Below are 17,407 nucleotides of genomic sequence, written 5' to 3'. Positions count from 1 at the left end.
ACATTGAACTAATCTAATATTTAACTAAATTGGCTTAGTCTATTGACACCCCTTCATCACACATAAAGTCAGCCTGTCAGAAAAAATTACAGAAATCTGGCATATTTTCTATGAGGTACAGTATGAGCTGGAAGTCCCATATCCCTTTCTTATAATGCTTCAAACTAGCCAATTTATAGGGTACCTTTCAAGTTTTCTTACATGTCCTTGGCTGTGAATAGCTAAGTTCTAATTGGATAGCAGCCAAAGCTCATTAGCATATGGTATCTTATCATGCGATAGGGTAGAGCTACCGAGACTTAGGAAGTGAGTGTAGCCTGAGAGCTCTGTCCTCAAAGAATTTCTGCGTTCAGATACACTACATCAGTTTCATCCACCTACCAAGTCAAAGAGGTAAGATATGTCATAGAAACACTAACTGTTAGTTAACGAAGAGGATTGCTAAAGAAAGGATACAAAATTATTTACCATAAAGTTTGGATATCTTCAAACTAATGTACTTCACTAATAAAAAAATTAACAAATAGCAACTGAATTGTTTTAAAAGACAGAACATAATTTAATTATTGCTAGAAGTTTTGCAAGCTTTCAATCCATACCAATCTGTAGCTGTGCAAATACGATTCACTGCAACTTTGTCGCAACTTTGTCTATTAGGTTGTGTTACTTAAAATCATTTTTCTTTCAATGAACTTTGAAGTAAGATTTAATTATATTTTACTCTTTGGCAAAGCAAGATAAAAGAGAAATACTCCACTGCAAATTGTTATAGTTTCTTTCGCTTTCCAAACCAGCTCATTTTAAAACAGTGGGACTACTGTCTGAATCATGTAACAAGTCATATAATATTCAAGGGAAAGGAATATTCAAGGATAGTTGGTTGGCAATTTCCTACTGTTACTGTCATTTTAGGGTGTCTCTCCTAATATTATTGTCCCCCTCTTCAGTGCTGAGTATATTAGCCCTTGGTGTAATAAGAATGTAATATGAGAATATACAAAGACCTGATGTTTTCTACAGCCTCTTGTAACTTCTCTGTAGAAAAGCTGTCTTTCCTTGCACAAGATCATGCTAGTAACAACATTTCTGAAGCAGTAATGACTTAGTTGCCTAGTAAAAATTAATTTGCCCATGCAAATCTGAAAGCAATTAATGTTAAATACCATTTGTCATTTTTAATGCACTTTAGAGTGAATGCCAGCACTTTTCAATATCTTACTGTTTTACCATTGATATAATCAGATTTACCTGTTGGGGTAGTAGCGCTTTGACTATAGTTTTCATAGCACCTTATAGCAAAGAATCTCAAGGTGCTTTGTGTCAGGTACCCAGGTTGTCAGGTATTTAGGTAACCAGAACTTTTACAATCTTTTCTTCTACCCCTGAAGAATGGTGCTTGTGCCTAAAGCTTGCAATTGAAGATTTTTTTTTGCCAACATCTAGTTGGTCCAATAAAAGATATCACCTCTACCATGAGTTCTGATTCCAAAGTGCTTTGTGAGCATTCAGAAACTAACCCTCATGATACAGACCGATCAAAGATGTGATTGTTAAGGTGATCACCATTTTTAGATGGGTAAAGCAAGATGCACAGAAGCTAGAATTTTTTTTCCAGGATTGTATATTGACTCACTTGAGACACTTGAGCTCACAGAGCCAAGGCTAGCAATAAGAAAATGAGTCCCGATACCCTATTCTAACTACTAGGGAACATTGCCTAATATAAATTTAATATACTCATATATGAACTGCATGAAAGAGCAAAAAATCAAATAAACTTTGCTTCCTATCTCACTATACAACATGGGATCCTGACTTGGTGTAAACTGGTGTAACTCCATTAAAATCAATCAAGCTGTTTCAGTTTATGTCAATCAAGCTGAGGATCTGGCTGATCATTCTCAGATTTACTTCTCTCTCCAAAATAATGGTGTCTCCCAAGGAAAGGCATGTGTGTAGTTGCTGATGATGTAGTATTATACTTTGCTGGTACAGAAATGCTGCCTGAAAAGAAGTATATAAATACAGAATCCAGGAGAGATACATATTTTTGGTGAAAAGGCCCTTTTTATCCTGCAAGCTGAAATAGAAAAATGCATGAAGCCTATGTAGTTCTGCCCCTTTTTGTACTTTCCCCACCCCTTATATAATCAATAAGCTCTCAGAGCTGCAAGCTATTTTCAGAATGGCTGAGAATCATTTCAGTGTAAATGATACAGCAGTCACCTATTGCACCTCGCCTTTGTAATGTATAGTATGTGAAAAATCTAGTGCATAAGCAACAACAGAAAAGAGCCCTTAGAAAGTGCTGAGCTCTTCAGCTATATAACTGCTGGAAATATTGGGCTTGATTCTGAACTCATTTACAAAGAGTAGATCAGCTGAGTTACAGTAATATAAATCTGGTATCAGAGAAGAATGAGCAAAGCAAAACAGTTGATAAACTCCCAGCCTACTTTCTGTTAATGGTGCCACCATAAGATCACATTTTATCTCTAAGCTATATTTTCCATTGCTTTGTCTGCTTGCAAAACTTAAAATGGAACAAGTTTTTCTAGCATCAGAACACTGATTTTATCTTTAATAGGCAGTCTCTCTCTAATTTAGCTTCAGGAAACAGCTTCCTGGTTGTAAACTGCTTGAGAAGGTGACAGCTAGGCAACTTCAAAAGCAGCTACAATAGCTTTTCTTGTTAAGTTTCAGGGGGAATTCAGAAATGCTGAAAGCTCCAGATGACATTATCATGGAACAGGAGGACTCTGCTTCTCAAAATGGAGAAACAACAAGTTGGGATATCAATGACATCAAACTTCCCCAGGTACATGTGCATTTTAGAAAATCTTTTATTTACAAATTCATCCAGTTATGGTCTTTCTGAGATACCTTATAAATCATCCATATATCCTTTCTCTTCACTGCTTTTCTAGGAAGCACGTTCTAGAGCATTCCATCAAGGTGAGGCATACATGTAAAAAAGCTAGAAATATTTGCCAAAACTTTTATGCTCAGAGACATTTTCCCTTTGGAAGAGATAAATATTGTAAGGAAGAGTAAAAATGTAGATTTACTAGCTTCCTAGACCACTGAATGGGCTGAGTTACTGTTTATTATTTTGTTTTATGCTAATTTTACATTATGAATCCCCATGCTTTGTGTACTTTGTATTATTCTAAATAGAGAAGTATTCATTTCATTGCAGGCTTAGGACCATAGTACCTAAGTGCTATCTAAACAAGGAATTTCTTTTTGTGGCACTCCTGTGAGATGAAGAGTCATTGTTATCCTCACTTTACAGTTGATAAACTGAGGCACAGAAAGATTCAGATCAAATGTGTCCAATAATTGTGGGTACCAAATTGAGATACCCCACGTTTGATTTTTTTCGGAGTACTTAGTATATATAGCATGTTCTATATTCAAAGCACAGCATTCCTTAACTTCAGCTGCATCTTCTGCAAGCAAAACCCATGGTGTCAAGTTGGGCACACAAATAACAAACAACACACAGCTAGTGGCTACCCATAAACAGTTTGGCTTACATGGCTGGGAACTCTGCTTCACAGATATTTGCTGAGAAATAATGACCTCTTCAGCTCTTATCCAGGTCCCAGTCCCCTGGCCAAGAAAATCACCTCTCCTGGTTCCCCAGTCTTCCCCAGCCTCAATTTCAGGTCCTAGGACCTTGCTTTCTGACCTACCTGCTAGGGTCCTTGTCCCATTCTTGACTCACCAACCTTGTCCTTCACCTCTCAGCTCCTGGCTGTTCATCTCAGTTTGCAACTCCCCAAAGTCCAGCTCTTATTTCCAGTCCACATCCTGTATCCAGACTTCTTGCCTAGAGAATCCTGGTTCTAGTTCCCCCCAAACCCTCCCCTTCAAGCTTAACGGTGGTTGCATCCGCTTTCAAATCAAAAGGCTTCCTTGTCCTTTCAACCTAGGCACCAGCCAGCGGAGCACTGAAAGAACAAAAGAAAAGTCCCTCTGCCCTCAGTTCTTGACTTCACTGCCACTGTAGCCTCAGGTAGTTTGGATCAGCAAGTCCTGCCCAGCCCTTCCCCATTGCCACCAGTTTTTTTCCCTCCACAAAGCAACAGAGGGTATGTTAGCTCTTTTTAGCCCACTGATATTTTCCTCTTGCACTGCCTGTCAGCCATGGGGTGATATCTAACAAATGACTTCTTGAAATGTCCTTCTTTTCATGTGGGTTTTTTTTCCTGTTCTTTACCAAATAGACTTTTGGCTCAGTCTGTAACATGAAGCCAGACCAAGATGCCCTATAGTTTTCATTTTAAAAAGACTTATGTTGGCATTACAAAGAGTAGCCTAAACAGAACACCGGAATCTGAAGCCCCACGAATGTTGGGGAAGTTTGGCTCTGTCAGTGCTTACCCTGCAGCTCATGAGGCTGAGCCAAACCGCATGCTTGGGTACAATTCCAAACTTTATAGACAGATCTTAAGAACAATGAATAAGGACCTCTGTCATGAAGCCTAAGGAAATAAACCAGTTAAAAATTGCAAGATATGAGGACTTTATAAAGTAGATTCAAAGGGCTGATCTGTACTGGACTGTACATTGGAACCAGGCCAAAGGCCAATAGCATGTTCTAGCACTTGGAGGGGTCCACTGGAGCAATGAGAAACTACAGGCACCTCCCTTTCCCCAGTCATCCCCAAGCCTACACTGGCAACTCTTACCATAGCCCATTGACCTTTATGTAAGGCCTGCTTAGACCGCCACAGTGACAAACTTCAGCAGAGGGTCTTATGTTCTCCAACTGGGAAACGGTTTTATTTCCTAGCCTAAAATGTGGCATTCTTTGGGTTCTTAACAGGATGTGAAACAAACAGATTGGTTTCAAGAATGGCCAGATTCCTATGTAAAGCATATCTATAGCTTGGATGATAAAAATGCTCAGCGGCACCACAGTAGTTGGGCAATGAGAAACACCAACAATCACAACTCCCGTATCTTAAAAAAGTCCTGTCTCGGTGTGGTGGTTTGCAGCAATGAATGCTCAACTCCTGATGGGAGGAAGATCTATTTGAGACCGGCCATATGTGATAAAGCTAGGCAAAAACAGCAGAGTAAGTATGACACTGTGGAGATAGCAACACCTCTGTTATTAATATACTAGTTAACAAATTAATACAACACAATAGAAACCAGAGGAGAAAGAGACCTATTAGATCCTTTGACACCCCTTCTCAACCTCAACCTTATACTGTGTTATTAAATACAATTTCAATATTTTGAAAAATACTGTTTTTTGTTTTGTTTCCTTCTTGTTTCCTGCTGCAGTTTTCTTGACTGGTTGCCATGTACTTCCTACCATGTTCTAACTATGCCCTAATTTCCATTCTGGTGCAACTGAGTACTTACTTTATTCATTTGCATAGGAATCCCACTTCCATGGGAAATGATTTTTTACTTAAAGGCCACCTCTAAAGGAAAAGAACTGGGCTTTTGACTTTTCTCCCTTCATTCTTGAAATTAGTGAAAAAGTAACATCACAACAACAAGAGATCAGAAGTTTAATAATTGATGAGGGAAATCATTTTTAGTTATGATGATTTAACACTCTTTTTGATTGTTTGGCCTGTTAGCCACTTCAATGACTAATAAACATATTGGATAACAGAAGCTTGTGTTACAGCCTTCAGTGAAACTGTTGGATGTGATTTAATTTCTGATTTGATTCCAGCAAAACCAGGAAAGATGTACTATTCCTGATATGTCTTTCTTTAAAAAAAAAAAGGGACAAAATACCCTTAAAGATTAAAGCCTTTCTTTATACTTCAGTAAAAAACAAAAAGGATAAATATACAAGTCTTAGTAATGGTTTTTGCAGGTCACCTCTAACAGGAGAAAGATAAGAATTAGTCAGTGCTGATGTGTGAAGGTTTTCTGCATAGTTCTACAAACTAAGCTTCTGAGCCCCCAAGCACAAAAAAAAAATAGCAATCCACCCCAGGGAGTTAATGTCACAGAAAACATTCCTCTGACTGCTGGATGAGAAAACGTTTCTCACTGCCCTTGTTCTAGGGAAATGCTGTCCAAACTGCAATGGGCCTTTGAAGCTTATTTCTTGTCGAGGCCATGGTGGTTATCCTGTCACTAACTTCTGGAGGCATGAAGGACCATTCATATTTTTTCAGGTTGGTAGAACACTCAGTTTTATCCAAGCTGAGTTCAAAAGATACTTTATCAGATCATCTAAAATCGTGCATTTGTTTCAGCTAACAACATTTTGCTACTATGTTCATTATACTTTTTGTATCGGGCCTGTTGCAAAGATCATCAAAAAGAATGGGTTTCTGTAAACTCCCATGGACTCTGAGGGTCTTTGGACAAGGCCCTAATAAGCTATAGAGCACAAGCCTGAACTTGAAAACCCTTGCAGGGTCAGAAATGGTTTGTTACTGTCACATCCTTCTCAGGAACGCCGTCTAGGAAGGGGGATTGCTTAGAGCAGTAAGTGGTTGTATCTAAAAATCTATGATAGCTCACAATACTAAGTTAAGCATTAATACACCTCAAACATTTAGTTCATGATCCAGATCCTTGTTGAGTCAAAGAGTTTGTTTTTAAAGCTTTGCTCTAACCATTTAGAAGATGTGCAGGATTTTCTTTTAAGTCCTTATGACAGCTGAGCATCCCACAATCTTTAAAGTACCAGCCCTTTGCTCCCTTGTGAGGGAACAAAGTATTATTAGCTTAGTTCCCCATCTGTAAACTGGGGATATCTCAAAGGTACTTATATACCTAAAAATCAAAGTGAAACAGCTACCCAAGCCAAGGCCTATCGGGATAGTATAATTAAGGTACGCAAGTTTCTGTAGCCAACAGCTCAAAAGGAGGGTAGAAGGAAATAAGGAATAATAATGTCATGATTGATCATACCATATATTTCTTGTTCTGAAAGCTAGGCAGGTCTTCACTACAGTAAAGAGCTAATAGAACCGGCGACTCTTGTGTAGCACAGACAAAGCCCACGCTTTGACTGTGACCAGCTACAATCTAGTCTGGTCTGCAAGCCTACTGTCTATTGAGGAAAGCCTGCTCTATATGTAAACACTGTGCAAAGATTTGGGGAATTCAGAAAACGTTTATCAGCAACAGATCACCCCACTCATTTATACCTGTGACTTAAGCTGAACATAAACACATTTCATGAGGTAAAATCCACTGGGTCACCCAACCCATGTCAGGATTTTATGCGCATACCACGGACCCTATACACTACAGGTACTACTTAAGCTCTGTTTTTATCTTCATTTTTCATGTTCCTTGCTAAAGTCCAAAGGATCACACGATCATCCAAGACCAGAAACCAAGCTAGAAGCAGAAGCAAGAAGATCACTCCAAAAAGCACTTACCGTTGTTTCCCCCACTTCTCCAAGACTAAAAAAAACTCAGGAGGCTGAGGTAACCTTTACTATTGATACATGTAACATGCAGCACCTGCTCATCCCTTTCCTATGACCTGTTGCCTGGGCTTCCTGAACCTCAGTTCTGGGAGTAAGCAAGCTCCACCCCCCTATTTCTATCCTCCCAGGAGAAGACAAATGTAAACTGAGCAGAGCTTTGGATGCACTCCCTGGACTCTGATCAGCTTAACTGAGCAGCGTGCAGTTTACCTCGGATACCCACCAACAGCAAATTCTACCATGGCGCAAGGGAGGGAATTGTGCCTCTGCCTCTCAAAAGCTGGTCCTTTCCTTGATTGCCCCCGGAGGCATGCAGTTATGGCATTGTACCACAACCATAATCCATAGCCTGTGGTATTTATTAATTATAAAGAATAATAGAAGGAGAATGACAGTAAAAGCTTGACTTTTGACAGTATAACCCAGCTAAGTTAATATTCTTGCCCGATTTTAAAGAGATCTTTAGAGGTTCATGAATGCACATACCACTTACGTTCCCTATTCCAGCAAGCACAAATTGTGTTGCAATTCTTATTGTAAAGCTCTATTTGTAAAGTTTATATCAAATATACAAAGACCTGATGTTTTTATGCAAAGTATGTCTCAGTTCAGAAGTCATCTCTCAAAAACATGCCTGTTGGTTCCTTATTGATGTTTGTTGAGATCTTAATCTGTTTACAATGAAACATGACAAGTGAGTGATCTTGCATCTGGTGTGATCGATGTTGATATTTTAAGATGGTGTGCTTAATGGTGCTGCCCCTTTTGCTAGGCATTAATTATCAAGCATGGGTTGTTCTACTCATGCAAAAAAAAAAAAATGTCCAGAAATGAATGTTTGAAACTGGAAGCTATGTTCAAGCAGTAACTTAACTGAGCAAACCTTAGATAAGCACTAGTCTAAATACAGAAGACCTCAATCTTTTTCCCTAATTTTAAACACTGTATTTGAAGACCAAAATTATTCCCAGTAAAAAAGGAGAGAATACATAGTGCTATGGCAGCTAGCATCTGATGCAAGAACCAGGGGATACAAGCTTTTAAGAAATCAGTGGTATGTCTACACTGCAGTCACAGCAATGTAGAGTTGTCATACCTGTTCTAACTTTAAACGGGCTTTGGTATTCAGTAGCAGCTTAGCCATGGAGCTCAGTGAGTGCGGCAAAACCCACCCAAGAGGCAGGATAAATTGGCTTGCAATGCAAATATACCACCAATGATCCACTGTTTCAAAACATAGAGATCTATTTAGACTGGAAAGTCTCTGCTTGGTGATTTAATCCTATCCTAATTTATGCAGGTGCATTTTGCACACTTTGCTCCAAAGTAACCACATAGAAGTGGGTCCCATTTGCTGTATTTCCCATGTGCCTGAGCCTGCTAACTCAGGCCAAACTCCCTTTGTCCACTTCTTGAGTCTTATTAAAGTCCATGTCAGTTTTGATGTCAAGCTCAGTACAAGCGCTTCAGGCCAGTTCTTCACCTGGTTTAAATGGGTACAGCAGCTCCTTTGATTTGGAGTTGTACCAATTTACCTCAGCTAAGAATTTTGTCTTTATTTATCTGAAGCAAATATGCTTCTGCTGTCTTTTCCTCCCTTGATATAACACTCTGTCATACGATGATAATTCCTGTAATAACCACCTGTCACATCACAAACCAAGGATTTTGACTCAAGATGAGGAATCTGCTACTTAAACTGATAAAAACTTCTAAAATTTTAAAGCTGTTATAATGTATAATGTACCATGAAGGAGAACTATAGAAAATATGTGATTGCTTGAAACTGCTCTATATAGTGCTCTATTTATATATAAATGTTCAAAAGATATCATTTTACAAAATGTATATGTACACATGCATGCATTGATACATATGAGAGACAGAGCATGTTTTTAAAAATTGCCCATGTAATATCATCTATTCATCGACTAAGGAAGGACAGTGATCTAGTGACAATACAGGAGATTGATTTTTTTCAAAGAAAGTCTCCACAGATCTGAAGGCAAAAGGTGTGGCAGGCTGGCACCTCACCAACTTGCTAGTTTAAAGAGACATGCAGTTCTGCAGGCAACAGTCTAGTCCATCAGATGCTATGAAAGGACTTTTCAGAATATCTAAAATGTCTATTCTACTCCTGGATCCAGCAAGTCATAAAGTTGCTATAATTACAGGCATACAGAGGTAAAATGTGAAAGAAAAGCCTGTAAGGACAAATCACTAGTGTATATAAACAGTAAATGTACCACAAGGAATTAAGCTTCATAAAATTATAATCCAATAATTAGAGTAGTTAAAGAGATTGCAAATTATGCCTAGCCAAGTAATTCCAGCACACGGCTCTGGAGCATCCTGAGCATACATGAAATGTGTATGTAATGCTCAGGATTTTACAGAGAGGAAAATAAGTCAGTTAAAAATAAGAAGACCGATTTTTATAAAAGTGTAAGGAATAGCCCTTTTATTAGGCTCAAAAGGTCCATTTAAAAGGTAACAACAATTTAATTAGAAAAACTTCCTATTCAGTTTTACCAAATTCTGTAGAAACAAGTTAATTAGACTACAATAAATTTATTAGAAAAGCAATTTTATTTGTAAGTATTGCTTCTCTATAAGATGATCCATAAATAAATATCCCCTTTCCTAGCCATGTCTCCTAACCACAGGGCTGTACACTTAATCATCTCTCTCCACTGTTTGGTAGAACAAATGTTAGTTCAAAGGAAAAGACAACAGATTTGGATGGGGATCTTGACTTTTCCAATTGAAGTTTTGTATTGTACTGTTGTACTAATGTTCTATTTTACCAATAAATAGTTACTTATATACAACTTCAGGAGGAGAGACCAATAAAGACTTTCCCCTGAATATCCTTATGGCTAGGACACTCTTCTGGAATGGGGGAGATCTAAGTTTAAGTCTATGCTTCAAATCAGCTTAAGCAGAAATTTACAAAATCTTCTCCCAGGTGATTTTCTAACCACTGGGATAGCAAGGGTAGGTTTTGTGTGAGAAAGGTATGACCTGGATTAGGGGCACAGCTCCAGGTGAAGTTTGTAGATGAGAATTTCAGGATGGGGAAGATGACTTCCTCTGGGCTGGATTTAGGAGCTGAATTATGTTTGAGTAGTGGTTCCTTTGAATTACCTTTGATCAGTCTCTTTGCCATTTACAGATTCACAGACGTTTAGGGCTGGAAGGGACCTCATGACATCATTGGGTCCAGCCCCCTGCTCTGGCCAGGAAAGACTGCTGGGGTCATATAACCCCAGCAAAGTGTGCATCAGGTCCCCTTTTGAAGATCTTCAGGGTAGGTGCCCACACCATCCCCAAAGTTTGGTCATATGAACCATGAAGAAGTTTTTCCTTATATCCAGTCTGAAACCTTCTTCTAGGAATTTATGACCATTGCTTTTGGTTTTCCCCAGGGCACTTTGGTGAATTGTTGTTTGCCTAGCCCCTGATGCTCATCCCTGATATATTCATAAGCTGCCACCAAATCCCCCTGAAGTCTTCTCTTTCTAGACTGAACAGTCCCATATCTGTCAGCCTTTCCTTATATGGCTTGCTCTTCAGGCCTCTAATCATATGAGTGGCTCTTCTCTGGACTCTCTCAAGCTTCTCCACATCCTTCTTGAAGTGTGGTGCCCAGAACTGGATGCAGTACTCTAGCTGCAACCTCACCAATGCTAAGTAGAGTGGGAGAATAATGTCCTTAGTATTGCTTGAGAAGCATCGGTTGATGCATGCCAGCATAATGTTTCCTCTGCTAACTGTAGCATTACACTGATGGCTCTCTTCATTTTATGGTCAATTATGATCCCCAGGTCCCTTTTGGATGTGGTGCTAGCTAGCATAGCACCACTGAACCTGTAAGTTTGTTGTAGAACTTTCCTCCCCAGATGAAGCACTTTACACTTCTCAGTGTTGAACAGTACCTGGTTCTGGTCCTCCCATCTTACTAATTTGTCTATGTCCACCTGGATCAACAGCCTACCCTGATGTATGGCCACACTTCCCTACAGCTTATTGTCATTAGTGAACTTTGCCAGTGTGCTTTTCACCCCTGCATCCAAATCATTGATGAACATATTGAAAAGCACTGGTCCAAGTACCGAACCCTGGGGGACCCCACTGGCTACCTTCCACCATGTTGACACAGATCTGTCTATTAGTAGTTTCTGAGTCTGATCCCACAGTCAGTTTTCCACACATCTGACCATTGAATTGCTGAGCCCATAGTCCCTTAGTTTTATCTTGAGAGCCTCATGAGACATCAAGTCAAAGGCCTTCCTAAAGTCCAAATAAATTATGTTGACCTCATCTCCCTTATCCAGGTGGTGAGTAACCTGGTCATAGAAAGAGATGAGGTTAGTCAGATATGACCTACGCATGACAAAGCCATTCTGGTTGTTGTTCAGAAGTTTGCCTTCTACTAGCTTATCACATATGGAATCCTTGAGAATTTTTGAGGATTTTTCTTGGGATTGAGGTCAGGCTAATCAGCCTGTAGTTCCCTGGGTCTTCTCTCCTCCCCTTCGTGAAGATAGGCACAACATTGGTCCTCTTCCAGTCTTCTGGGACCTCTCCTGAGCACCACAAATTCTCAAAGAGGTTTGCTAGTGGTCCTGTGGTGACTTCAGCTAATTCTTTCAGCACTCTCAGATGGAGGTCAGGTGATCCTGCTGACTTATAGCTATCCAGCCTCTACAGCTGTTCTTTCACCAGGTCTCCACTGACTGTTGGTGGGTGATCATACCTACTGTGACTATTTTGCATCATATTTGCATTCAGCAGACTACCACTCTTAGATTGATGGAATACAGATGCAAAGTACTTGTTCAGGAGTTGTTTTCTCCTTGGTGTCAGTGATCAAATGTCCAGATGCATTAAGCAGCGGTCCCACGTTTCCACTGGTTTTCCTTCTGTTACGTATGTACAGAAGGACTTCTTATTGTCCTTGATTTCAGTTGCTAACATGAATTTGGGCACCACCTTTGCTTTTCTAATCTGCCTATTCCTAGCTTCCATCATTTGGAAGCCTCCCTTTTCTTTTTCAGAAGACCTGTGGCTTCCCTATTGAGCCAAGATGGCTTCCCAGCCTCTGTGCCACCTTTTTTGCGTACAGGTATGGACAACTTCTGTGCCCTGAGAATTGTGTCCTTCAGGAATGGTAACCCTTCATGTACACTCTTTCCCTCCAGTCCATGATCCTGTAGGGCATTACTCACTAAAGCCCTTAGCTTACTGAAGTCAGGTTTTTTAAAGTCAAGAAGGTAATGCTGGCTTGCATTCATAGATGCTTCTCAAGCAAATCCCGGGACATCATTCCCCCATTGTACTCTTGCTGGGATCCTATGATCCCTGCTGACTTCCTGCCCCTGGGGCAGGGGGCTGGACTCAATGACCCTTCAGTGTCCCTTCCAGTTCAAATGTCTATCTATGAAGAAATCTATGAAGAATTTGTACCTTACTGACAGATTTCCCAGCCCTACGATGGACAGTGAAAGTGATAGTGTCATGGTCACTGTCACCTAGGTTACCCTCTATCATCAGATCACTCACCAGGTCATCCCCCTTGGCAAAAACTAAATTTAGGAGGACATTTCCTCTGGTCAGCCTGAGTACCTCCTGAGACAGGTAGAGCTCATTGATACAAGTCAGGAATCTATGCAACCAGTCAGATCTGGCTGAGGGCTTTTCCCAGGAGATGTCTGGGTAGTTCAATATCACTCATGACAACCATATCTTGTGCTCTCGCAGCCTCTTCCAGTTCTCTGGAGAATTCCAGATCTAGCTCCTCATCTTGATTCAGAGGTCTGTAATATATTCCTACAGTTAGCTCCCTTTTGCTGCATCCTGCCCCCGATATCTCGACCCAGAGGGTCTCAAGTTGCCCTTCCTTAGTACCAATTTTGGCTTCCAAGGAGGTATACTGCCCCTTTACATATAGAGCTACACCTCCACCTTTTTTCCCTATGTGATCCCTCCTATGCAAGGTGTAGCCCTTTATAGCTATTGTCCAATTGTGGGTAGAGTCCCACCAGGTCTCTGTTATCCCTGTAACTGGCAAGGTTAGGCAGTTCATCCATTCAGCTGTTTGGTATTCCAAGTCCCATGAACAGGAAGCTAAGACAGAAGCTAAGTTCTTCCACTAAGCCAGTGATTCTCAACCTTGTTAGACTTAAACCCTCTTAGTTTTCACTTATTTCTTGATCACATAAAAATAATAGAGCAATTCTTCTGCTGGAAATCATTCAGAAAGCTCACAACAGGTCAGAAAGTTTTTACATTATGGATTCATATTTGAAATCTTTTGAATTAATTTTATAAAGTTTCTGAAATCTCTGTGTTTATCTTGTTCAGGATTTGTTTATCTTGTGAATCATAGATAGGTGTTTGCCCATCTAACCATACTATTACACAGCACACTACAGCACCTTTAAGGGATCTCACAGAACCCCAAGGTGCGGTGACACCCCAGTTGAGGATCATTGCCCTAAGCAGCAGAGAACTAGAAGTTAGGGTATGCGGTGCCAAAGTCCCTTTGGACCTACCCCTAAGTAACTTGCCCAAGATCATGTAGGAAGACTGTGACAGAACAAAGAACTTGGGTATCACAGATCCAAGATTAATGCTCTGTTCACTAAACCATCCTTCCCTTTTCACTAAGGTCTAGGTTTCTTATACTGTGGATTATCATTTGGATACCTAATCCTGCTCCACTGTTCGAAAGGACAAATACTAGTTGTAAGGCAGACACACGACATTTGGATGGGTTTCTTGGCCTTTCCAATTAAAATTTTCTATATATGTACTATGAACTTATACTCAAAGCCCTTGGAAAATGCCAGTTCTTTTAGTTTCACTTCACTTGTCTTTTGACTACAGAAAAATAATACAGCAATTCTTGACTATTATGCATGATAAAGCAAATCAATAATATAACACAAGGAGGGAACAAGTACTGGCACTCTAACAGGGTCTGGTTGTTTGTAGTTACAGAATTTATCAGTCTGGATTAAGTGTAGATTTTTTTTTTGTTCATGTTATTAAACAGCATTTTTCTTTCTTAAGTCTTTGGCAGATGAGATTCAGAGTCAAGAAGCTCTGACTTTACATCTTTCCGGTCAGGAAGACTATATATCACCCAGTAATTTCAACAGACATTTACTAGACAACCCCGCACAACAGCACATGATAAGTACCAGTTTGTCTCTTGCAAAAAACTATGGCTTTGGAAGATCCCCATATCTTACCGAGCATGCTCAGGTTACAAGATCTAACACACTCTGTGACAAGTACAAAGATGTTGGCAGTAGAGGATGTGATATGGGAAGCCAATCTAAACCTTCTGTTTATAATACATACGTTGGCTATGAAGAGCCACAAAGTTGGAATAAAAATGGAGTTTTGGGAAGAAATCCATGCAATGAAAAATTCTGCAATGACTCTGCTTTTCCTTTGACTGATTTGCATCGTGAAATCCTTTCTTCGCAAAACTGTATTGAATCCACTCTACAGCATGTTCCTACTGTACCACATACAACAAAAGCTGGCTACTACCCCTTCAGGCCTAACATAGGCCTATATGGAGAGGATTTTTATGAAGGAAAATCACATATGAACTATAACAGCAGCTACATCCCTCCCTCCTTGTACCATCTCTCCCAAGAGGATCCTTACCTTGTTATGAACACTGTACATCAGCATTCACTCCCCATGAAAGGAACTGAATGGGACTCTGAAGAAGAGCGAAAGTACCCCAGTCTGGATTACTGCAACAATGAAATGTTTTTTAATCTCTGTCCTTTGAGATGATCATATTTGAGTTTCCTGCCTTCCCTCCTGGGCTGGATTCTGTACTCCCTGTTCTAGTTTGGATAGCATTTTACCTTCACTTTGTGCCCTCTCTGCATTGGTGTATTGCAGGAAGTGGGATGAAGCAGTACCGCTCCCCTGCACATCTTTGCACACCAGGGCAGGGGAACCAAAACAGTTCAGTTTATCCCCTACTCCACTGGGGGGCCAATCTCTTGGGCAGACATGCCACAAATTTGCCCCACATCTCTAAGTGCTGTTCCAATCCCCTTCCCCTGCCCAAGCAGCTTTCTGCCCCTGCCCTGTGCCACTCCAATCCCCTTCCCCTGCTTTCTGTCCCTGCCCTGTGATCCCTGCCTGATCTTTACTTTCCTCTTCCTGCCCACTCAACTGCCCTGTTTTCTGCTCCCTGTCCCCTCCCCAGTCTGCTGTGTGCCACACCGAAAGGCTGCCCAAGCCGTATGTGGCACACATGCCACAGGTTGGCCACCCCTGCCCTACTCCACCCCTGTGGGTATGTTACCTACCCAATTTATGGACATTTCCATGCAGCTTGCCCTGCTGATTCCTTTTAAGCTACTCTTTCTGTCATTTAAGGCTCTAGCAAGCCCTTCAGCACATCCTTCTCCTATTCCATCCCCTCCCCTGTTAAAACATCCCAGAACTTAGGGGTCTAAACACAGACTTCATCATTTCAACCCATCTCCCCTCCCTATTCTAAACAAGCAATTCCCCAAATGATATGTTGTAGTGTGACATGCAGTAAAGATTTTATTGGCATGAGTCAGAGAAGAGAGTATTACAAAACAAATAGTAATAAAAACTTAATAGTACCCCACTCCGTGACATATTTGGTGTCTGTCAAACAGGTTCAGTCTGATCATTTGTTTTTTATTTGCTTGACTTCATCTCTTTAGATTGCCTCTGCCTTTTCCACTTTTAAATACTTTAGTTGCTATGGAAACAATCCTGTCATAAGGGTGGAGTTTAGAGACATTTACAAGAGCAAGATAATATATACTTACAGAATGTTTCAAAATTTATGCTACAATTTGGAAACATAAGGTTTTTTATGACGCATATTTGGTATGTGCCTACATATACTTCATATTGTAGCAGTCACCTCTCTTGTTGTAGACTGACTCAGAAAGCTTCCCTCCAGTACATAACAAATACCATCCTAATATATCAGTGTACTTTTTATTTTGATTTTTCATCAGGGCTAGAAATATGAATTTTCTAAGCTAAGTTTAATTAAAGATCGTGTCACACAGTCTATGGATCTGCAGGCTTCTAGCATCAAGTAGGCCATTCAACAATTTCTGTACTAACTTCTCCTGTATTTAAACAGTATGATCAGCACATTGGAACAGGATGCAGCCAACCTCCTAGTGATCTGGTTCACTGTATAGCACACTGCATTGGGACTTTTGCAAAATTCCATTTATTAATGATATATTCTCTGAAAAAGTATATAGATATTGTTAAATTAGAATCATCATATTTACATTATGTCATCTAATTCTAAATTCTTGGCAATGAACTCTGAGGTAGTTCAGTTAAATTTAAAATTGTCCACATGGCTGAGGATCCAAGGTGAAAAAGTATGCACAGTTGAGGGGCAGAGGGGTTGTCCTTTAACTGGAACACAACAGACTACATCAGACAGGCAGGCAGACAGGACAATGCTTACGTTTTTCTGAAGATAATCTATAGTCAGAGAAGCATCATGAAGATACTTTTTGGGGTTACATTCACCTGAGAAGGTCATGGCATAAATTCTTTATAACCTTACTGAAGGTGGCAGAAAATTGTTTTAAGATTCATAGTAGAGCTAGAAGGCTGTTGTTAGTAAATGAAAGAAGCAGAGATACAGTGCAGTTAGAGATAGAGATATTTCTCATGGACTAAATGCTCCATGGATCAAAATACTGAGGCATTGGACTGCTTTCTAAGCTTTATTGAACATGCCTACACTGCACAGTTTCTTCTCTACATGCTCTATGCCTTTTCCTCTCATGCATAAGTCTCTCTGTTGCCATAGCAAATTGTCTTGTGTGTAATTAAACTGTCTTACAGCTGCATAAATGTTTCACAACTTTTCGTTTATACAGCATTTAAAGGGGAGACTCTCACAACCTAGTTCTCTACCTATT

The 17,407-nt window shown here is 40.1% G+C and overlaps 1 protein-coding gene across 1 annotated transcript; it reads left to right on the top strand.

Moving 5' to 3' along the window:
• The first annotated feature begins 323 nt into the window (after positions 1–323).
• On the top strand, positions 324–17,137 carry GCM1 (glial cells missing homolog 1). The gene is made up of 6 exons (XM_019537530.1): positions 324–393; positions 2,698–2,818; positions 4,835–5,087; positions 6,046–6,158; positions 7,300–7,428; positions 14,508–17,137. The coding sequence occupies exons 2-6, from the start codon at positions 2,717–2,719 to the stop codon at positions 15,249–15,251; spliced, it is 1,341 nt and encodes a 446-aa protein (XP_019393075.1). The 5' UTR covers positions 324–393; positions 2,698–2,716; the 3' UTR covers positions 15,252–17,137.
• The last annotated feature ends 270 nt before the right edge of the window (positions 17,138–17,407 follow it).

This window comes from Crocodylus porosus, unplaced genomic scaffold (assembly GCF_001723895.1).
Source record: "Crocodylus porosus isolate Cpor-Errol unplaced genomic scaffold, CroPor_comp1, whole genome shotgun sequence".
NCBI lineage: Eukaryota > Metazoa > Chordata > Crocodylia > Crocodylidae > Crocodylus > Crocodylus porosus.
Note: the sequence above shows the minus strand (reverse complement) of the source record. Positions and strands in the feature narration are given on the sequence as shown.

Excerpts from the sequence above, each read along its gene's own strand:
- GCM1 (XM_019537530.1), top strand. The coding sequence starts at position 2,717 with ATGCTGAAAGCTCCAGATGACATTATCATGGAACAGGAGGACTCTGCT. Across the intron at positions 2,819-4,834 it reads ATGACATCAAACTTCCCCAG|GATGTGAAACAAACAGATTG; the intron begins GTACATGTGCAT and ends GGTTCTTAACAG. Across the intron at positions 5,088-6,045 it reads AGCTAGGCAAAAACAGCAGA|GGAAATGCTGTCCAAACTGC; the intron begins GTAAGTATGACA and ends CCCTTGTTCTAG.